The sequence below is a fragment of the Arvicola amphibius genome, chromosome 3 (assembly GCF_903992535.2).
Source record: "Arvicola amphibius chromosome 3, mArvAmp1.2, whole genome shotgun sequence".
In the NCBI taxonomy this organism is placed as follows: Eukaryota; Metazoa; Chordata; class Mammalia; order Rodentia; family Cricetidae; genus Arvicola; species Arvicola amphibius.
The window spans coordinates 188,897,013-188,920,280 of NC_052049.1; the positions used below are offsets into that span (position 1 = coordinate 188,897,013).

General features: G+C 45.4%; 1 protein-coding gene, 1 long non-coding RNA gene and 1 other non-coding gene across 3 annotated transcripts in view; 1 reads left to right on the forward strand and 2 right to left on the reverse strand.

The window, feature by feature from the left end:
- Limd1 (LIM domain containing 1) overlaps window positions 1-16,038 on the forward strand; it is a 52,488-nt gene extending 36,450 nt beyond the window's left edge. Inside the window, exons 3-8 of the mRNA XM_038321895.1 lie at window positions 3,284-3,351; window positions 4,022-4,084; window positions 10,873-11,003; window positions 11,444-11,495; window positions 12,137-12,205; window positions 13,671-16,038. Coding sequence (XP_038177823.1) covers window positions 3,284-3,351; window positions 4,022-4,084; window positions 10,873-11,003; window positions 11,444-11,495; window positions 12,137-12,205; window positions 13,671-13,808 — 521 coding nt within the window. The 3' untranslated portion in view covers window positions 13,809-16,038. The remainder of the gene's footprint in view (window positions 1-3,283; window positions 3,352-4,021; window positions 4,085-10,872; window positions 11,004-11,443; window positions 11,496-12,136; window positions 12,206-13,670) is intronic.
- Window positions 14,894-19,716, reverse strand: LOC119809119. The gene is made up of 3 exons (XR_005284625.1): window positions 19,539-19,716; window positions 16,419-16,551; window positions 14,894-15,659 (listed from the first exon to the last, which is right to left on the reverse strand). It is a non-coding gene; the product is annotated as an uncharacterized LOC119809119 (long non-coding RNA).
- On the reverse strand, window positions 19,543-19,615 carry Trnar-acg. Its single transcript has one exon. It is a non-coding gene; the product is annotated as a tRNA-Arg (tRNA).
- Window positions 19,717-23,268: the final 3,552 nt, after the last annotated feature.

Consider the following 23,268-nt stretch of genomic DNA (forward strand, 5'->3'; position numbering starts at 1 on the left):
CCATGTTAATTTCCACCACCGCTGGCCACCATTCCCTTTCTTCCTGCTGTGTATCAGTGGAGTGCTTACAGTATGGAATCGTGCTATGAATACACACATCCAGCTTGCTGTCTTCACTTACTGATGTATTCTATCTTTTTATAGCACAAACATCTTCTGGTGCCATTAGAGCATTATTCATCTGGTATTTTAAAAGGCCACATAACAGCTCATCAGTTAGATACACTCTGTTTTATGTAATCCTTCCTTTGAGTAAATATTTATCGACATTTTCTTATTCTGTCCCAGAGCCAAGTCTCAGCCTCATAGAGTCAAGATAAACATCTTAAAGTTTCCTTTCCAGGAAGAGTTTGTCACTTTACACTTTTTCAGTAGCTTAGGAAAATATACAGTGACGGGGATCATGAACACTTCATAATCCTTGATGATGTTACAGCCCCCGCCCCATTTCTGTTTGTTTGCACACTAGGAGATTTAATACTCTTGCATATTAATGGTCTTTTATGGGTTTTAGGAAAGAGCTACTCTTTCCTCTATTTTTTTTTAATGTATATGGGTGTTTTGCCTACATGTATGTAAGTATGTGTACTACCTTCATGCCTGGTGTGAATGGAGGTCGGAAGAGGGTGTTAGATTCCCTGGAACTGGAGTTACTAGTTGCTGTGAGCCTGGGAATGGAACCTGAGTCCTCTCCAAGAGCATTAGGTTCTCTTAACTGCTGAGCCATTGCCCCAAGCTCCTCTACATCCATTCAAACCCAGTATTGATCTCTAGCTCAGGTTCCTTAGCACTTCTAGCCTGGACTCCTGAAGGCAGAGCTGGTGTTTGAGATGAAGCCTTATTTTCTGGTGGCACCCTTGCTCCCTCTAGTGTTCCACCTGCAACCACAGCTCCTGTGACCTTTGGTTCCATCTCTAACTGGTTCATTCTCTGGGAAGTCAAGTACAAATCAGGGAAAGAGGAGTACTCCATAGATCAGCTTGGACCAGAACTTAGTGAACAGTGTGTGGCTTGATGGAGGACAAGTGTCAGCCTCTGGATACTGCATGATTAGTTAATGATGCGTATAGATCCAGTTTTTTAGCTTTGATCAATGTTTAGTGTCACATCCATTCAATATAATTGTAGGTCCTTCTTGGGTTTATAGCTTTTCCATCTGCAGGGCATTGAAAGTGCTTTTGTTTTATCTGTAGAGCATGTTGTGTCCTTGTGCACATGGATCTCAGGGCTTTTGGCTCCTGGTAGGTGACTCTCGGGGTGGCTACTTCCTGGATACTCTTGCAGTGGTTACCAGATTTGGTAAAGTGTTGTTGTTGTTGTTGTTGTTGTTGTTGATGATGATGGGTATGTTGGCCCACTACTTTAATCCCAGCACCCGGGACGCAGTCTGGAGAATGTGAGTTGGAGACCAACCTAGTCTACAAACTTAGCTCCAGGCTAGCTGGGGCTACATGGTAAGACCTTGTCTCAATTTTCCTTTCTTCATTTGTTACAATTTTAAAAAAGATTTTGCTGGGTAGCTTGGACTGAATTTGAACTTCGGATCCTCCTGCCTCTGCCTTCCTACTGGGTGCTGGGATTACAGGTATGCTTCACCCAGCCAGATTTATTACTTTGCCAATTTTTAAGATAAAGATAGAATTTTATTCTGGTTCTAATTTACGTTCTCTTAAGTAAGATGGAATTGACCTCTTTATATTATGTGATAATATTAGGTTGCTATTAATAACCAAGATTATTGTGAAGATAGTATAACAATTTCTACTGCTGCTGCTTCTCATCCTCCTTCGAACTCAATACTTCTCCCTCCTTAGCCTCCTCAATGCTGGGAAGACAGGCCTGTGCAGCATGCTTTGTGACATTGGTGATTTTGCTGTCAGGTTAGGTCCTTGACCCCAGGATCTTGATTCTATCCAGTGCCCAGAAATCATTGGGCTTTTGGTACTTCAGGAGCCTGCGGGCTGTCTACAGTTGGACACTAGAGGCATATCATACCAAGAAGCGTTGATCGAGGAGGATGTTTTCCTTTTGTATGTTTATTTGTTTTCAGAGACAAGGTTTCTCTGTGTAACATCCCTGACTGTCCTGGAACTTGCTTTGTAGACCAGGCTGGCCTCGAACTCACAGAGATCCGCCTGCCTCTGCCTCCCGAGTGCTGGGATTAAAGGAGGGCACCACTGTGCCCAACTGAGAATGTTTTTCTAATCAGTGTTTCAGTTTTTGTACAACCAGAAGTCTAATCTAAGAGTCGATGCTTTGAAGTCCCACACGCCAGACCACACTGCTCATATCAAGAGAAAACACAGCACATCCGTCCCTTGTGGCTTTTTTAAGACAGGGTTTCTCTGTAGCTTTGGAGCCTATCCTGGAACTAGTTCTTGTAGACCACGCTGGCCTCGAACTCACAGAGATCCACTTGCCTCTGTCTCTCTAGGGCTGGGATTAAAGGCGTGTGCCCTCACCGCCCAGCCCTTATGGCTTTTTATAGTTAACCATTTTATTGTACTCTGGTAGGCTGTCCTTTGTAGCATGAATAATAAAAACCCAGAGACAGATTTTGGGGTTCAAGCTGAAGATCAGAAAAGCAAAGCAGCCAGCCACTGGCTCTTACTTCTACCTTAGACTGAAATGGTGATCCTGCCTCCACGAATCCTCAGACTGAGATTGAGCTGAGAGCTGTCTTTTCCCATTTTAATTCCTCTCTAGTGCTGAGATTAAAGGCGTGCACCACCACTGCCTGGCCTGTATGACTGACTGGTGTGACTGCTTTGCCCTCTGATCTTCAGGCAAGCTTTATTTATTAAAACACAAATAATATAACCACTATAGTCCTTAGTGCCTCAGAAGAGGCTGCTGCCAGTGCCCTGTGCTTGCGTGTGTCTCCTCTGTCCTGTCACCAGGGTTCACTGACATTTTTCTAAGCAGAAAGAAAGTCCTAGAAGGGGATGTACGGTGAACCCCAAGTTGGCTTCAAGTCTTTATGTTAAACAGCACCAGTCAGGGTACCCTTCTTCCTGGACTTGGTCTGTTCTTTGCTGAAGGCCACACTGTCACGTATTATGTACGTAGGCTGACAAACTTGTGGTGATCCTCCTGTCTTTGCCTCTCAAATGCTAGGATATAGGTGTCCAGCACCACATCCAACTAATATTATCCTTTAATAGCAAAACTATCAACAGTTGGCATCTCTTGCGTGGTTAGAGCTAGGGGCCCTTTCTTTAAAACTATCTTTTTTATGTATTAACCTTTTTTCTTTTACTCCATCTTCCTGTTTTTACTTCAGGCCGGAAGTTAAGAGGAAAAGCCTTCTATTTTGTCAACGGCAAAGTATTCTGCGAGGAAGACTTTTTGGTGAGTATATAGCCCAGACTGCATAGGGTGAGGGTGGGTTAGGACAGGAGGAGCCTGAGAGGCCCAGATGGCAGGAGTCTGTTCCTCTGCACTCCTGCTAGTACTGGGAGAGGACCATGTCCTCCTGGTGAATGCCTGAGTAACCTGAGTCCTGAAGTAGAAGACAAGCCCCAAAGCTTTATGCTTGTACAAATGTGCCCTTCCCCCCTGTGTGTGTGTGTGTGTGTGTGTGTGTGTGTGTGTGTGAGAGAGAGAGAGAGAGAGAGAGAGAGAGAGAGAGAGAGAGAGAGAGAGAGTGCATGAGACCATGTGCTGTCTTCAGAGCCCTGAAAAAGCATGTTAGGACACAGAGGCCAGGCCCTAGCCCTGTACCCAGCTTAGTAAATCTGAGGTGGAGTCTGTAAACTTAATTTATTCCACATTTTCAAGTGATTCTAAGGATCTTGTTTTGTGACTCTTTGAGATGACGGATTTCAGCCTCTCTGAGGTCATCTGTCATACAGAGCTTGACACAGTGTGGGGCCCAGATGCAGTCGCTGGGGTGGGTGGCCCAGAACTGCCCGTGACTCAGCTGCACACCCTCAGGGGAACCACAGTTTTCTCAGAAATCCCTCACGCTTCGCTGCTGGAGGGGAGGCGGCTGACTCTTCTTCTTTTCTCTTCTCTGTAGTACTCTGGCTTTCAGCAGTCTGCCGACAGGTGCTTCCTTTGTGGCCATCTGATCATGGACATGGTGAGTGTTGTTCAGCAAGATCCACCTTGGAAGGAGGCTAAAAACAAGTTAATAATTGAACACAATGTTTTCTTTCTGGTTTGTGGTCACTGCTGGTTTTATTTAAAGAAGTCCTTGCATGGTGTAGCCACTTCTTCTCCAATAGAAGCTATTGTTGGCTTGGACAATGCAATTTTAACCATGCTCACTGGAGTGACTCTGCCCACACTGGCCTTCCTTTGATTTCTCTGTGATCCTCGCCTTTCCCAGTGAGGTTCTGGGAGCATCTGGCTGTACTTGCAGAAATCTCAGCCACATTGGAACTGGATACAGTCAGATGAATGTGTTTTTCCCTTCCAGCACAAGCCATTCCTAAGAAAACTTTTGGCATTAGATAGACAGGATCCAGGTTTTCAATACCCCATTCTGTGCTTAGCCACTGGCTCTTTTAGATTGTCTGGGTCTCAGTCTTTGTTTCATAAGTAAGAATAATGCTCCCTGTGGAATCAGGTAGCGAGGTCAACAAATTGTTTACCATTGGAAACTGGCCTTTAAGAATTTAAGAGCTGGGGGTATAATTCATTGTCAGAATGCTTATCTACTATGCATATGCCTCTGGGCTCCATCCTTAATACTGGAAGAAAAACAAAAACAAAAAATGATCAGCTATATTGGTTGCTCAGAGGCCAACAACTGGTTTAAGTCACTCCCTGGGTTCTTGACTTATGTCTTTTGTTTGTTTGTATTGTTTTTGTTTTTGAAGACAGGGTTTCTCTGCAGCTTTGGAGCCTGTCCTGGAACTCGCTCTTGTAGACCAAGCTGGCCTCAAACTCAGAGATCCACCTGTCTCTGCCTGCCGAGTGCTGGGACTAAAGGTGTGCGCCACCACTGCCTGGCCCTTGGCTTATGTCTTAAAAACACTGTCTGGTGGGTATCGTTTCCCAGGAACAGGTCCTCTGTTAGATGAATTTTGTTTCATTTGCTGTGTGCACCTTTACTTCTCTTCTGAAGGGGCAGGAAGAGTTAGTGCAAACAGTTTGGCCTGAGTGGAGGATTTCTCTGGGGAGTGTTCAGTTTATGGCAGCTCTTTTCTGGACTGGGAAGTGGCACTGTGCTTGCAGAGCAAGCCCAAGGCTCTGAGTTCAATCCTAGTGGTAGGAAAAAATTCTGGTCATAGCAAATGGTGGTCTGACATAATTTCAGCTGGAAACGTTCGCTCCATTTTGTGCTTATGCACTTAATTCCACTCTGGAGAAGGGAGCTGCCAATCATTGTTATTTTTTTCTTTTACTTTTTTTTTTTATTAAGAAATAACTCAGAGACAGGCGGTGGTGGTGCACGCCTTTAATCCCAGGACTCGGGAGGCAGAGGCAAGTGGATCTCTGTGAGTTCGAGGCCAGCCTGGTCTACAGAGCAAGTTCCAGGACAGGCTCCAAAGCTACACAGAGAAGCCCTGTCTTGGAAAAAAAGAAAAAAGAAAAAAAGAAAAAGAAAAAAAAGAAATAACTCAGAATAAAAGGCACAAATCTTAATGAAGTTTTACATGTGTACCTACCCATGTAACCATATCCCAAATTAAGATGCAAGACATTGTCTGAACCTTATAAGATACGCCGTTGCTTCTTTCCACTTGAAATCCTTATTCACAGAGGCCAATACTGTTCCTGGATCCATTGCTGGTTTCAGAACATCACACAAGTTGAACTGGAGAGCCATTCTAGGGTATGTCATTCCTCACTTAGAAATGTGTCTCTGTACCACGAATAATAAAAACCCAGAGACAGATACTGGGGTTTAAGCTGAAGATCAGCAAGGAAAACATTCAAGCCATTAGAGAAGTCTTAACCTCTACCAAGGCTGGGGACTGCAGACCCTGAGCTTCTGCCGCCCCCCCCCCCATTTTATATTTCCCTCCAGTGCTGGCATTAATGGCGTGTGACTCCCTAGTACTGAGATTAAAGGTGTGTGCCACCACTGCTTGACCTCTAGTGGCTTAGTTTTGCCCTCTGAATTTCAGGCAAGCTTTATTTATTAAAACATAAATAAAATATCCCTATATGTCATGAGCTGGACAGTGATGATGTACTCCTTTAATTCCAGCACTCAGTAGGCAGAAGCAGGCAAATCTCTGAATTTGAGGCCAGCCTGGTCTACATAGTGAGTTCCAGGATGGTCAAGGCTACACAGAGAAAGCTGTCTCAAAAAAAAAAAAAAGTCATAATGAGATTCACACACATTGGTCTCTCTCTATATAGTTCCTTTGTTTTTCTTTCTTTCCTTTAAAAAAATATTTATTGTGTATAGTGTTCTGCCTGCATGTATGCCTGCAGGCCAGAAGAGGGCACAAGATCTCATTATAGATGGTTGTGAGCTACCTTGTTGTTGCTAGGAATTGAACTCAGGATTCTGGAAGAGCAGCTAATGCTCTTAACCAGCCCTTGTTTTTATTTCTAAGTAGATTTTATTGTATGGTATGAAATTGGGTGAGTTACTTGTACACAAAGCTTCTACCACTTCAGAGCACTCTTGTGCATATGTTTTTTGTTTTTCCCTTTGTTTTGTTTGTTTTGTTTTGAGATGGTCTCATGTAGCCCAGGCTGATCTCAAACTTGCTAAGTGGCTGAGATTACTTTAAACTTCTGATTTTCCTGCCTCTGCTTCTGAATGGTAGGATTACAGGCATGTATCACCGCTGAAATACTTTGTAGTCTTGGCCTCTCTATATAGACCAGGCTAGTATCAAACTCAAAGAGATACACCTGCATCTGCCTCCTGAGTGTTGGGATTAAAGGAATGTCCTACAAAGTCTGGTCTGGGTATTGAACCCTGGACCTCATGCATGCTAGGCAAGCACTCTCCCAACTGAGCTACATTCTCAGTCCTTGTACATGTTCTTTCTGGTTCTATACTAACATTTATAAAGCAACAGTGAACAGAACCCTCCTGCTGATGAGGAGAACCTGCTGTCATCTAGGCCTTGAACATAGCACGGCTCAGCCCTGTGACAGATGTGGCGTCACTACTAGCCAAAGCCTCCCTGGGCATCTTAATTACTTTTTTATTGTTATGAAAAACACCATGACCAAGCAAACTTATAGAAGAAACAATTTACTGGAGCCTTACAATTTCAGAGGATGAGTTCATGAATATAGACCAGTTCAGCCTGGTCTATACATTAGGCCAAGAATACATAGTGAATCTTTGCAAGGACCATGACAGTAGGCAGGCAGCATGGTACTGAAGCAGTAACTGAAAGTTTATTTATGAACATCCTTGTCCAAAAGTAGAAGGGAGAGAGAGCTAACTGGGACTGACCCTGGCTTTAGAAGCCTCAAAGACACCCCCAGTGACACACCTCCCAAATCCCTCCAAAACTGTTTCATCAACTAGAGATCAAGCATCCAAATACATGAGTCTATGGGAGTCATTCTCATTGAAATCACCACACTGAGAAATGTGACTTTTTGCCCATTCTCTCTCTCTCTCTCTCTCTCTCTCTCTCTCTCTCTCTCTCTCTCTCTCTCTCTCTCTCTCTGTGTGTGTGTGTGTGTGTGTGTGTGTATGTGTGCAAACGTGCCATACCCATATACCTGTCTGTATAAGAGTGACTCCCAGCTTTAAGAATTCTCATCTGAAAAGAATAAATAAAAAATAAAAATAATTCTTATCTGCTGCCAAGAATTCTAATAATGTAGAGTACTTTAAAACATTTTTTTGAAAAATATTTTTTTTAAAATTATGTGTATTCATGTGTGTCTGTGAGGTGATATGTGTAAATTCCATTGTCCTTGTATGTATATATGTCTGTGTTAGTATGTGCACATGTATATGAGTGTTCATAGAGGTCAGAGGAGGGTATCAGGATCCCTGGAGCTGGAGTTATAGGTGGTTGTGAGTCACCAGATGTGGGTGCTAGTAACTGAACTCAGGTCCTCTGTCTTAACTAGTGAGACATCTCTTCCCCATAAAGACTCTTGCAGATACCTACTTAGCTCTAAAGCAGAGCCCCAGCTATCCAACTCTATAAAATATCTGTTTGAAAATACTGTGTTTTAAAAAAAAGTGTTATATTCTGAAATAGGCCCCATTTGTCAATGCCAGAATTTGAAAAGCTCGCCAGAATGTAGCAAAATTGTATCTTCTTTCAATCTGACTTTAGAAGCAATGGACTATGTCAATCTAAGAATCTCTTTTCGACTTTGAGAGGAAATGCATTCCGATTGCCAAGTGGACTTTGGAAGCCTGGCAGTTGTTCCTCTTTGGCAGTTTGCTGCAGGTGAAGGGTTTTAGAGGCAGTAAAACCCAGTAGGGAAGGAGGACGTGTGAGATCCAAGCTGAGACAGCAGAGTAGTCCTCTTGTGCTTCCTGGCCGGGGAGTGTGTTATGAAGTTATCTACTCAGACTTCCAGCGGAAGGGCCTGGATCCTAGCACATCTCTCAGAGTGTTTCCAGGTCCAGGTTCCCTTCCTTAAGCCTGTTTGACGGCTCTCTGCATGGCTTAATACCTGCTGTTGGTTACTGCTCCTCGTGTTCCCTGCAGACTGGGATTGGGTGCTCCTGTTCATGGTAATGTCGTAGTTTTCTTATTTTTGCTGTTTTATGGCCCAGACAATTGTAAATCTCTCACTGAATCAGCAAAGATGGTTTCCACTGCAGATTACAGAAACCTCTGACTCCTATAGCATGCATCTAGTCTTCCTTCCTTCCTTCCTTCCTTCCTTCCTTCCTTCCTTCCTTCCTTCTTTCCTTCCTTCTTTCTTCCTTTCCTTTTTTATTTCTTTCTTCTTTTTTAGACAGGGTTTCTCTGTCTAGCCCTGGCTGTCCTAGACTGGCCTGGAACTCATAGAGATCCGCCTGCCTCTGCCTCTTGAGTGCTGGGATTAAAGGCGTGCACCACCACCACCAGGGGCATCTCACCATCTTAAGACACCTGCTAGACATTACACCTGGTGATTCTGAATGAGGAGATCTGGGGTGGGGTCTGAGAATGTGCTTTTATTTTTTTAAACCAAGCTCCCAGGTAGTGCTGAAGTTGCAGCTGCAGGAACCACACTTTGTGAACAGGACGTTTCAGGACTAGGCGATAAGTCAGACATCCCCTGAGTTCTGTTACTGACCCACTGACCTTGCCAAAGATGTGCCTTCTTTCCTGGTTCTCCTTTCCCTTTCCCCTTTCCTTTCTTCTATTTCCTCTCTCCTCTCAATGCCTCTTCTCCCTCTTTCTTCTTCTTCTTCTTCTTCTTCTTCTTCTTCTTCTTCTTCTTCTTCTTCTTCTTCTTCTTCTTCTTCTTCTTCTTCTTCTTCTTCTTCTTCTTCTTCTTCTTCTTCTTCTCCTCCTCCTCCTCCTCCTCCTCCTCCTCCTCCTCCTCCTCCTCCTCCTTCTTCCCTCCCCTGCTCTCTTCCCCTCTCTCCTCCACCCTGTCCCCCTTCCTGCTCCTCTCCCCTCTTTTCTCTCATCTCTCCCCCCTCTTTTCTCCTCTGCTCCCTTTCTCTTTCCCCTCTCCTTTCTCCTCAACACCCTCTTACCCTCTTTCTTCCTTTGTCTCTTCCCCTCAACTCCCTCTTTCCTTTCCTTTTCCCTCCCCTCCCCTCTCCTCCCTTCTCCTACCCATCTCCTGTTCTTTCCCCTCCACCCTACTGCTTCATTTCCTCTCCTCCCTTCCCCTCCCCTGGACTTGTCCTTTTTCTATTTGCCCTCCTCTCCTCCTCCCCTTCTCACCCCTCCTCCCCTCTCCTCACTTCCCCTCCCCTGGACTTCTCTTTTCTCTGTTTGCCTTCCTTTCCTCCTTCCCTTCCCATCCCTCCTCCCCTCTCCTCCCTTCCCCTCCCCTGGGCATCTCCTTTTTCTATTTGCCCTCCTCTCCTCCTCCCCTTCTCACCCCTCCTCCCCTCTCCTCACTTCCCCTCCCCTGGACTTCTCTTTTCTCTGTTTGCCCTCCTTTCCTCTGTGTCTTAGAATTTTGTTTTGGAAAGGCTCTGGTAGCATCACACCCAAATCAAATGATACAGAGAGGAAGGGAAAGCCCTTTGGCCTTTTCCTTCATTTTGTTTTAAAAACAAGGACAGTACTGGGCGGTGGTAGCACACGAGCCAGGTGGTGGTGTACTCCTTTAATCCCAGTACTCAGGAGGCAGAGGCAGGTGGATCTCTGTGAGTTTGAGGCCAAACTGGTCTACAAGAGTTAGTTCCAGAACAGGCTCCAAAGCTTCAGAGAAACCCTGTCTCGAAAATCAACCAAACAACAAAAACCCACAAACAAACAAAAACAACCCAGTAAAGGACTTGGTCCGCTACACTTGGATCTGCGATGACCAGGGCTCCAGCCAGGCGTCTAGATTGTCACACTGTAGAATCAAAGCTGAATGGAAGGGGTCTCAGGAGTCAGTGTTAGGAGGTTTTGTCCACGTTCTCCAAGTTCCATCTGGAATGCTTGTTGCTTTCCATATCAGGGGTAGATTTCTTTTTAGCTGGTTTACCCAGAGGTTTTGGTCCCAGGACAAGGTTAGCCCTGCCTAGCATGGCTTTTTTAGGAAGGAACAAGTTTCTGCTATGAGAGAGGATCAGACAGGAGCTTTTCATCTCCTCCCCATCGGCAGCTGAGAATTTGCATAGGTCCGTTTGATCCTCTGCTGTCCACACGTCTGAGCAGACCAGCCCTCTCTTGACCTCTGTTCAGGTGAAACTCTGGGCTAGGGGGAGCCTGTGCCATGGTGTAGCTGTGCATGTGGCCCCTCAACTTACGTGTTCCTCTTTCTTCATGCTCCTTCCTTCCCTTCATCTCCGTGAGTTTTTTTCCTTTGTGTCCTCAGATCCTGCAGGCCCTAGGGAAGTCCTACCACCCTGGCTGTTTCCGCTGTGTCATCTGTAACGAGTGTCTGGATGGGGTGCCTTTCACCGTGGACTCCGAGAACAAGATCTACTGTGTCCGGGATTACCACAAGTAAGGAGAGAGGAAGGGAGTAGGTGGCAACCTTACACAGGCCCCACTGAGCTCAGCAGAATGGAAAGTTGTACAAACTCTTTAAAAGTTTGTTTGGTGATAAAGCAGAACACAAAACTGTAATCAGAGGAATCCAGCAAGCCTGTGACTCCAGCTTTGCCCAATTTCCCCAGGCACCAAGTTAGGCTTAGCTCCTACCACTCTGCTTACTGGACCATCCCAGCTGTGATGGGAGCAAACAGCCAGCTTCATCTTTATTCTTAGGGGAGCAGGAAGCAGCCATATGGCCTTGTAGCAGCCAGGAATAATGTTCATATTCCAAATGTGAGCCCAGAGCCACATAACCCTGAGTGCTAGCCATGGAGGGCCCTGGCAGGCCCTTGTTGGCATTCATATTCTGATAACAGGTGTGCACCGTGTTCCCTTTGTTTCTCCTGCAGGGTGCTGGCCCCAAAGTGCGCAGCCTGCGGGCTTCCCATCCTTCCACCAGAGGTGAGATGCTTTTCTAGATCTGCGCCTAGGTCTTCTGAAGACTGGACTGTCTCTCTTGACTCACTCAGAAGATCTGTAACCCGTTCTTACTCCTTTCAGCGTAGCCCTCCAGTGCCCAGTACTATCCCTTTGTCCTGCACTGGCTTCCTAGCTCTGTGTGCTTCTTGTGCCTGTTTGTCCCAAGAATTAGGCCAAACTGTCTTAGATTAGAGCAAGAGAACACTTGTCTTTTATTCACCTTTTAAAAATAAATATCCCTGAAACTGTGCCTCAGTGAATAAAATAGAGAGTGGAGGAGGAAGACACCAAACATAAGCCTCTGACTTTTACATGCATGTGCACACCTGTGTGTACCTGTGCACATGCAGTCATGTATATATACACATGCAGAAAAGAAAAGAAGAAAGTCACCATTGGTGTTTCTTTTGGCGGTGTCTCTGACGCTGCCCCGGGGCCCTACTCTCACATCGACCGAATCTGGTCTTTTTCCTCTAAGGGGTTGGTATTCACTCTTGATTTATATCCCTCCCCAAAGGCTTTTTCTATTACCCCACAATCTCTCCTACCCTTCCCCATTGCTGGTGGTATTCCATAGAATTCTAACTGGCCTTTTTGTATGTCTTGCTTTTCTTTTGCCCCAGGGCTCAGATGAGACCATCCGTGTGGTGTCCATGGACAGAGACTACCACGTGGAGTGCTACCACTGTGAGGTAGGCCCCCATCTCCATCCCCAGAGCCTACCTTTAAAGGCCTCCTGTGTCATGGGGCTAGGGTGGTCACCAAATCTCTCTGAGGTCTGTTCTCCAGGAGCTGATTTATGGGGGTAATAACAGATGTTTTGGGTGGAGGTCTATGTCATTTTTCTGCAAACTCAAAACTAGAAAGTTCTGAAGCTTGCAGTTGTCATCCCTGAAGCTACAGAACTCGGGATTTTGTGTAGAGTGGGGCTCATAGTCAGACAGTCACTTAGGGCTATAATGAGGATGGTGAGGGTAGGGGAGATGATCTTCCCTTCTGGGTACCGAATGCTCTGTCTGTCAGAAGCTTCTGTCTGAACTGAGCCCTGGAATCCAGATTATACCCAAGGTGGGTATAAAGGTGTGTGTGTGGGGGGGGGGGGGCTGCTCTCTGTGTCCTGTGTGATATCCTACATTAAAGGAAACATAAGTGCTGCATGACTACAAGAAAAGCTAGAGGTCACTGCACCAGGTCCAGCCACACCGAGTGGACTCATCCTTACAATTAGACTCCATTTGCTTGTGGTCAAGGTAGGGAGAGCAGCGAGTATTGGTAGCATGTGGATGGGTCTCACTACTATCACTGAAGCAGCAGATGGGCTCATGCTGGTGGTACATCATGAGTCTGGAGAAGAGAGTGAAGACTTAACAATCTTCTCTGCACATTCATGACCCTGGTTGACCATTAGAAATACAAGTGCCTTGCCCAGTGGTGATGACAGAGGCAGGCAAATCTCTTGACGTCAAGGCCAGCCTGGTCTGCAGAGCAAGTTCTAGGATGGCCAGGGCCACACAGAGAAACCTTGTCTCAAAAGAGCAAAACAACAACAAAAAACACGAGTGCCACAATTGAAATTATGTGTTTCTCTTCCTTTTCTAGTAGCCATAGTTGAATAGTTGGAAGAAACAGGTTGGGGTTGCTGGTGATGTGGTTCTATTGGTAGAGTGCTTGCCTACCATGGGTTCAGAATGAAGCATCACAAAAACTAGGAGTGGTGGTGCACACCTGTAACTCCATCACTTAGGATGCTGGGACAGGAGGATCTAAAGTTCAAGGTCTTCCTTGACTACAGATGACACAGCACACCTGGACTACATGAGACACTATTATCTCAAAAGAGGGGGAGTGTGGGATTAGTTAACCAACCCATAAGATGCACGATGTTATTATTTCAACCTGTAGTCCATATAAAAACTATAAGATATCTTTCTATCTTCGTTGTGTCTTCTGTCTTGGAAGCCTGGTGTATCTGTTGTGAAGCCACATCTTAGTTCCTGTCAGTGCCACTTGGAGAGCTTTATGGTCACCACTAGATGGCAGCACTGGATGGCAGCTGCCCACAACTGTGAAGCATCCTTTGCTGATTTGGTGGACTGTGGTTTCGTATTACCCTTGCAGCCTGTTTTCCTCTCATGGGACATTCTTGCCTCCTTGCAGGACTGTGGTCTAGAACTCAATGATGAGGATGGTCACCGCTGCTACCCGCTGGAGGACCACCTGTTCTGTCACTCCTGCCATGTCAAGAGGCTGGAGAAAGGACCCTCCCCTGCAGCCGTCCACCAGCACCACTTCTAGCCAGAGACAGTGGGGATGCAGGGCCAGGGCTGCCCAGGGAGGGTCTGTGGGGTATTTCTGGGGGCCCCCCAGAGCTGGGGCACAGGAAGAGGAGGGACAGGGGTCAAGTTCCTGTGTGTGTGTGAAGGGTACCTTTCTTTCAACCACAGCAGTGTGCACTCCCCATCAAGTCTGTGTGTTTCTCAGTGCAGTTCCCCGTTGCTGTACCCTCACTAAACCACTCAGGAAGATGCTCTAGCTTGCACGTGGCATGTGACACAAGGCTGGGCCTGTGTTAACTGGACACATCCTACTCCCTGGAAATAGTTCGTGTTTCCGGGGGACAGGCTTTTGGATTGAGCACATTTCACAGCGTTCCTAGAGAGGCGGTGATGGGAGGAGCAGCACTTCCCTCCTCCAGGGAGATACCTGCGCCCACATAACCCTCACATACCCTTTGGTGTGATTTACAGTTCTTTCCACCTCAGAGCCATAGTTCTGAGAATGCTGCAGACTCTCACTGTATTACAACAAGAAAGCAGCTTTGTATCCTTGGAGTTAGCTTGGTAAACCAGAGCCAAGCTTTGACATCCAGGAGGCTGGGTCTCCCTGGTGTGCCTCTGCCTTTCCTCCTACTTCTTAGGCAGCTGAGCTGTGGCAGAGGCCTGCCCTATCCCACACAGCCGGCTTTGAGAGAACTGGTGCAGGCATCAGCCCCTTGTACACTGCTTGGTGCTGTTTTACTTCCTCTAGTCTGACATTGGAGTTGCTGTCTTGAGGTGAGCCTCAGCCTCTCATGTGCTCCACATCCTGGGAGAGAGCTCCTTTTGAAAGGAGGGTTTCATGTGTGAGTTCTCAAAGCTAGCACCAGAGGGAGGGAGTGCCTGAGGATGTTCCTGAGCTTGTTTCAGGGTTCTTTCTCCTGCCCACTTCTCAGCACCTTCATTCGGTTTGAAGAAACCAATATAAGGTACACTGCTTTTTACTGTTTTTTTCCCCTTTCATTATTTCTCTCCACCTTTTTTTCCACACACAAAACATACCTCACAGATAGTTTTCACTAAATCATGGATCTAGGTGGAATTCGCCCATCATATTGGAGACTGTTGGTGTATCAGCAGTGGCTAATTTCCACTCTTTACTGCAGCTAAGCAGTACAGTTGCAAAGCAAGGTCATTCAAGACTAGATGTAACTGAAATCAGCACTCCGGCCCCAGGCACCTCTACATGCTGGCTCCTGGGGTAGCCGCGCGAAGAGGGAAACCACACACTGACGAAATGTTAAGACCACTTCTGGGCTGGATGTGTGGGCGCCTGTCCTTCCGCCGTTTGGGAGACTGCTTTGTAAAGCAGGAGTTCAAGACTGACCTCAACATCGGAGGCCCTGGCCCCGCTCGAGAAACTTTAAAGAGAAAAAATAAAAATCCACCCAGCACTAAAGAACATAATTAGCCCTGCCTATCACTTCCTGAGGCCAGAGGTCAGTGTCTTCTTGGCAGTTCTAATGAGAGAAACTGGAAAACCAAAAACAAAATGGTTTTCCAGTTGTCCTCGTAGCTTCAAGGAGTGCCCCACAACTGTGGCAGGAAGGGCTGCAGTATCTCACGTCTGCCAGTCAAGCTGGGCACCCAGCAGCTGGTGTGGTGATGAATCATGACCAGTGGAGCCCGCCACATGTGAACGTGGACTCTTGACTGGGCCCCAGCTCTACACGTAGGCTGTTTCAATCCTGCTGGCTTCCGTTGTCTGTGAGAAGTTCAGAACTGGCGCAGGGGGAGCAGGACCATCTTCTTTATTTTTTTATAAGGTTCATTCTATTGGTATCTTTTAGTCAGATGTTACTTCCTTGTTTCCTGTTCTAGAAATACCCACCTTAAAACAAACAAACAAACAGACAACAACAACATATTAGAAATCTATGGGGCTAAGGAGATAGACCCTGAAGCCAGGCCCCTTTCTTCCCTTCAACTTATCTAGTTTGTCTTTGGCAAAGCTGGCAGGGAAAGGAAATGAGCCAATTTATCTTTGCCATCCTTGAGGTGCTGGTTTTGAGTCAACATGATTGAAGAAAATTTCATTGGAATCAATGTCAGAAGTATAGGGTATTTGTTGTCAAATTGAATAATCAGTTTAAAACTCTTTGATTAATTTTTTTAAATGAAATTCCTGATTGAGGTGATTCGGATGTATTTGCAAATACATTTTATATTACTGAAAAAGAACAATAAAGGAATTTGCCGACTTTCTAGGAGCCCTAGCATTGTTTTCTCTAGGGGTCTTTTATTCGCTGTTTTTCTCCATCTCAAGTCCATGCACAGAAAACATGAAGAGACGTCCACTTATCAGGGATTTTAAATGTACTATAAATTTTGGCCAAATAGAGCTGTAGGGAGATTATATTTATAAGCATGTAGGAAGAAAACACAGGGACTTGGGATACTCTGGCTTGAAAGTTAGAGAAATAGCTTTTTCAAGACTCCTGCACTTCGGATAAAACTAAGGGGATGGAGACTGACCCAGACCCAGTGTAGACTCTGCCCTCCCTTTTCTCATTCTGCCCTTGGGTTTCAGAAGAACCTTTAGCCCTGACTGAGACTTACTGGCTCCCTTTAACAGCACAACAGGACTTACCATCCCCCTGGCTAGTGCCTAAGTGAGCTTCCTCTCAGCTGAGTCCTGTGAGGATACAATGCTGAATCCAGGTGGCGGGCAGAAGAACCATTCTGAACGCCTTAAAGTACTGCCATGGCTTGGTCTGCGTGGCCTTCAGTCACACAAAATACAAAACAGGATTGTTAGGAAGATTCAGAATCTACAGTCCTTTGCCTGTATTAGAGACTGTTCTGAGGCACCCTTTTTTCACTCAGTGAAAGTGCTGTCTACCACATAGATTCCTTGCAAACAACACTGTTAGACTTGACTGCAAACTATGGTTGGTTGTACAATACACTTGTAAAAACTCTCAGGACTGAGCGGTGGCGGTATGCACCTTTAATCCCAGCACTTGGGAGGCAGAGGAAGGTGAATTTCTGTCAGTTTGAGGCCAGCCTGGTCTACAGAGTGAGTTCCAGGACAGCCAAGGCTACACAGAGAAACCCTGTCTCAACCAAAACAACAAAACTGTCTTAGGAGGAGAGGTAACTCAGTAAAGTGTTTTCATGAAGAGTTGAGGCCAGTTCTCATAATCTGCTTAAGAATGTCAGAGACAGTGGTGTTCTCTCATAGTCCCAATTCTGGGGAGACGACGACAAGCAGATATCTGGGGCTTGATGGCTCACTAGTCTAGCCCAGTTAGTGAGCTCCAGGCTGAAAGACCTTGCTTGAAAGGAGGTGGATATGAGGCTGTCCTTTGGGTTCTACATGCACACACACATACATACCTGCACATACATGAAAACTGCCAGGGCTGGGAAGCGGTGGCGCACGCCTTTAATCCCAGCACTGGGGAGGCAGAGGCCTGTGTGTCTGTCTCTGTAGTTCTGGGGCTAAAGAGATGTGCCACCACCTCCTAAATAAAATGCTTAAAGAAACACTGAGTAATTGATCAGTTTGACAGGTTTTAAGACTTAAAGACTTAGTTACATCAAAATGGTCAACAAGATAAAGTATAAGCAGATTATGGTAAAAGTAATACAAGTACAAAACAAAATTTAAAAAGCACCTATATATGAGTGAATACTATATGAGGGAAAATTAAGTTAAACAAGGATAAACTGGCAGAAAGACTGTAATGTTTAACAACAAAAGAGCTACTGTATTTTTGCAGGGAACTCCAGTTCTGTCCCAAGCACCTGCCTTGGTGGATGTCACCCGCCCAGCTCCAGGCAGATCTCATATCTCTAGCCTTGGAGTGCTTGCACTCAAGTGCACGTGCACACGTACACACGTGCACACATACACAAAGTGGAAATAATATCTTTAGAGGTCAAGTTTGTGAGAAAAAACTGAATATGAATACACCAAGAGAAAAATAATCATCAGGCCAAGAAATAGAAGTAAAAAGGGAGTAGTGTTTTTCACTTATAACTGCAAAGAAACTACAATTTATAACTTTTTTGTATGTTGATGCCCTATTTATTTATTTATTTATAGACAAGACCCCAAAATTAAAACCCTTGTCTCTCCAATTGTAGTATTATAGGTATATGCCGCCACATAAGACCTGAATATCTAATTTATATGTATGTAAAAATGTCTAATGTTTTTAGCATGTGTGGAAACATGCTGGTGACAGGAGGCATATTGCTTTAGTTCTTCCACAAAGTGATTTGAAAATATCTACCAAAAATCTAAATGCTTAGGAAATGGACCTTTAAAATGTCTACCTGGCTAACCCAAATAGAACATCTTAAAGCAAGAACATTTGAGTCAGGTGTGGGTGCATGCTTGTAATCTCAACATTTGGGAGCGTGTAGAATCTAGAGTTCCAATTCCATCTTCCATAGCCAGGTAAAGGCCTGCTGTCTTATATAAGACATGCCCCCAAACACACAAATGGAAGACATCCAAATAGTCTTCTTATCGTCCTTCCTCTTTCCTCCTCTTTTTTTTTTTTTTTTTTTGGTGGGGGGAGTTAGGTGGTGGAGGACATAGGGTTCTGTGTAACACCCCTGGCTGCCCTGGGAACTAGCTCTGAACACCAGGCTGGCCTCAAATTCACAGAAATCCGCCTGCCTCTGCCTTCTCAGCATTGGGATTAAAGGTGTTCGCTACCACCCAGCCAGTGTCATTTTATGTGTCAAAACTGGCAACAATTCATATCTCCACGATAAAATTTATGCTTAAAATACCTAGTTTTCTTATGTAACATCTTCAAGGAATATTTAATGATGACCTTTAAATCTCACACACAGACACAAATTAAGAACAAACCAAAGCAAAAACCACCATAAATTCATTATAAGCAAACAAAACCCCCACAATGTAGAAGCCTGGTTTGCTGTCTTGCTCTAGAAGCAGAGGCAGGCAGGTCTCATTTGAGTTCCGGACCAGCCTAGTCTACATCCAGGTCAGTCAGCGCTGCAAGAGTGAGTCACACCCCTTACCCCGGCTCTATTTCTGTCCCCAACAATTTCCTGTATTTGGCACATTTTAAATAAACTCTTGGGGTGTTAGGTTATGCTATCTAGGACATAATCATCGAATGACTAGTTAAATGAATAGGCTGAGCCCCTTTCGGTCACAACTATCTCTGGTCTCGCGTAAAATGAATCGTCATGCGCTCGCTTTTCTGGGTCTCTTACTGTGAAATCCCTGAAGTTTTAAGGTCTCCTTGTGGAATGGAGGCCAGGCTGTCTTTGCAGGCAGAACTAGCCAAGGCCGCCTGTAGCGTTCCCGGGTCTCCTGCCCGGCCACTGCGCTGCAGAGCAGAAGCAGCGCTTTTCTCGCGTCAGTGCCGCCTGGGTTCCACCTGCAGGGAGCCTTCGGTGAGCTCTTCCGTCACCGGGTGGAAAGACACCGGCCACGCACGTCCCTGATGGCGAACCTCCACTCTCAGGAGTGTTTTCTTAACTGTACTGGTTTACAGACTCCTGCGCAGCTTTAAGAACGGGGGCGCTAGGAAATTTGTAAACCGTTTTAGACAACCCTGGGTTTCAAATATGGCAAATAAAAAGAAGAAAAATAGTATTATTTTGTGTGTAGCATTAAAGTTTAAGATACTTGACCTTGATATTCTAACTACGATCCTTTTGGAGGCGGCTTTGCAACATTCAACTCATCTAGAGGGGGTTAAAAAAAAAAAAAAGGCACCTTCCGAGCCAGCCAGGAGTCGAACCTAGAATCTTCTGATCCGTAGTCAGACGCGTTATCCATTGCGCCACTGGCCCAGTGCTGAAGGGCCTCTTTCCGCGATGGCTGATCTCCGATTACGCAGTTTCAACAGGCTTCCTGCCTCCAGTTCTCCCTTCTGGTCGGTTCGTCCAGCAGCTCTGCTCAGAGCCGCACTACCGGGACTCCGCCTCTCACCGCAGCGCGTGGCACCAATCTCCGGCGGCGACGTCACGACGTTCTTTGGCTCGCTCCAATCCGTGCGTCGGAGGCGTGTCTCGGAGGTCCCGGCTGGCGCACTGGTTTGTCCGCCGCGGGCTTCCGTGCTCTCCCGAGAGGCGGTCCCGGGAGGGGGTGGGACCAGGCCGAGGCTCCTTGGGCTACCGCACCTAGAGAGCGGTCGCGCGGTAGCCGTAGCCGAGGTGGTGCCGGGCCCCGCTGCGGGTGGAGAGAAGAGGAAGGAGGCGCTGGTGCACCATGGCGGCGGCGGCCTACGAGCAGCTGAAGCTGTGAGTCCGGTGGGCTGCGGGCGCTGACAGGAAAGGGCTGCGGGGCGAGCGGGCGAGCGGGCTCGGCTTTCTTCGTCCGGCACGGCCGCAGCGTAGGCCCGGTGTTCCGCAGCCTCGCCCGCCTCTGGGCCTAGTGTGGTGAGCCGAGCCGGAGCCCGCAGCTCTAGCGGAGGCTGCGGCCGACTTGCCGGTGTGGCTGCTCGGAGAGGCCTTATTGACTGGACCTCCGGGAGTGCTTTGGCGTCTGACTTTCCGGGCCTGGGAGCCTCTAGGACGAGACCTTCTTAGGGTGCAGCAGAAACTCAGTGAGTCGTCCGAAGGGCCAGGCGAATTTACTGTGCCTCACAGTCTGCGTTGACAGCTAGAGGCTTGCCTCTAGTTTTGGCACAGTAAAACTGACTTTTTAGCAAAGCTAGGTGCTTGAGGTTTTGAGATCCAGCCTCTGGTTGTTTAGAGTTGCAAAAAATAGACATAAGCTCTTCGGCTCGTCCTGTGTGTGTGTGTGTGTGTGTGTGTGTGTGTGTGTGTGTCTGTGTGTTTTAAAGGAGGGTTGTTTAGAGTTGCAAAAATAGACATAAGCTCTTCGGCTCGTCCTGTGTGTGTGTGTCTGTGTGTCTGTGTGTCTTAAAGGAGGTATTCCTCAGGCTGTTACTCTCCGCACCTGCACTCTATTGGGCGAATATTTTCACCCTAATCGCTTTAATTATTTACCTCGAGATTGTTTGAAAGTCACGGACCATAGACTGGGAATGCCTCTAGTAGCAGATACATATACAACTCTTGGAAAGCTAAATTAGAATATCCTGTTACTTAGACATTGACATTCGGATTCATTTGCAGAGAAACAAACGTAGTTTGGGTGTTCCTTATGAGTAAGGGAAAAGTTCAGTTTAAAGTTAGGTGTACAGAATTAGGAGGGAGGCCATCTATTCAACGCCTTGTGTGTTTTGAAAAGAGGTGATAATTGGTTTTTTAAGTTCACCCTTTGTTCCTCTTCCACTTGCTACAGTTCTCTGTGAAAACCCCAGCTGCACATCCCCCTTCACATTTTTTCTTTTAACTAATTCTCCTTTGCACAGTGAGCAATCACCTCACTGGTGACAGTTGAAGCAAAGTGTGTTTGGTCTGTGTTGGGCTGGAGTCTCATGTACGTTACTGGCAAATTAGGTTATTGTCCACCTGATAGTTGTTGAAGGGCTGAATATGATCCCATACGAGGGCTCAGGTGTGTTTAAGCTTGAAGCAGATCTGCTTTAGGTTACAGGATGTTGTTGAGTTTTCCTGCAGCTAAAGACTGAGATGGATAACTTGAGAACTAGAATTATTTTTGAGTTGCTCAAGGCACTAAGTCTCCCCAGTTCAGACCTTAGTACAGGCAGACATCCTCTGTATACATGAAAGAGAAGGAAAATTTATCATTTAGTGGTGGGAACAATGGTTTTGCATTGAAGTAGAAACTCATTTTGAGTTATGTATTGTATTGAAGTGGAAACTGAATCTGGGGCTATATGGAAGTCACTATCATTCTTTAGTTTTTGGATGTTTCTATAAATATGAAGATAGAACTTCATTGCAAGTTTTTCTTGGGCAGAAGATTTTGGAGTTAGAATCTGTTTTCACCCCTTCTTTGACCCTCCTATTTAAACTTTTAGATATGGCCCTTGAATAAAGAATATTCTGTTTTAGAGGTATTTGTAGGTTGAATTAGTTGCTTACCTAACTAAGAATTGGTAGGCCATAGTAGCCACTTTTAAAAATGCTTACAAAGCCCTATGAAAATTTACTTTATTATAGATATACAACTTAACTAAATGTTGAAGTGTTTGAATATTAAATAATAACCTTTAGTACATTGTCATACATTTTCTTCAGTCCATCTCTACCTTGTTAAACATATCTGCATTCCAGATATGTTTTGTTCATCTAATTCTCAGCTTAGAATTTTTACTTCCATTTTATTGACCTACAAGATCAAGCCCACATTTCTTAACCCACTTGAATTCTAATTTCTTTATGATCTTTTAAGTTTATTTCCTGTAAGTCATGCTAAAGTTTGCTACTCTTCTAGCATCATGTTGGGTTGTTTTGTTTTGTTTTGTTTTTCTCGAGACAGGGTTTCTCTGTAGCTTTGGTGCCTGTCCTGGAACTAGCTCTTGTAGACCAGGCTAGCCCCAAACTCAAAGAGATCCATGTACTTCTGCCTCCCCAGTGCTGGGATTAAAGACGTGTGCCACCATTGCCTGGCTCATGTTGGGTTTATTTTGATCTTTCTGCCAGAGTGCTTTCTTCATCCCTCCTGTCTCCATGCTGGTCAGCCACATTTGTAGTGAAGAAGGGAGATCTCAGGAACAGACAATGGATTATTAACTTCTTAAATGTTCTACTAGTTTTGCATCCTGCACACATTATTCAGCCCCTGTGAATAACTTTTTTTCTGAAAATAGAAGTGTTTATACTTCATAATTTTGAAAAGTTTGTAGACAGAGTACTCAAAGTATCTCCTAGATAACCTTCTTTGAGACTCAGGTTTCCCTTCATTGAGCTCCTTTATTATTTTTCAAGCCAAAAGTGAGGATTTATTGTCACAAGGTCTGGGTACCAAATATCCATATGATTTACACATCTGTTTACTCTTTCATAGACAGGAGGACTGAAAGATAGAATGACCAATCCAAAGTACTATTTGAGCCACTTTGTTTGTCGTGTGAGATATAATAGTTATGTATATTTTGTGTATCCAACAAGGTTGAATGTATCTGAAACATGATCATTACCTTAATGTCTATTTCTTCTCTAATTCTTTTTAATGCTTAGCATGAACCTTTGAGGATCGTCTATTCCACAAATCTCCAGAAACCACTTCAAGAAGAGCAGAGTCTGGGATAATTTGGCTTGTGTTCTTTTGAAGCAGCAGAGGCTTAAGTCCTTTCCTGTATATCATTGTCAGTGCCTCTGCGAAGTCACAGGCTGACATATAGTTTGCTCTCATTGAAGACTGTCACATGGTGTCCTGGTCACATAGGTCAAGCACTAAGCTGTGGCAGAGTCAACCTTGAAGCACAGTTGGCCAAGAGTCCAGTGATCTTTCCATTACATTGCATTATTCAAATGACTCTTTCTTATCAGATTGTTCTCTGTAGTCTATGGATAGCCAGATGTAAAACTGAGTTCCTGGTAAGAGAAAATAGTTGACATGTGCATAT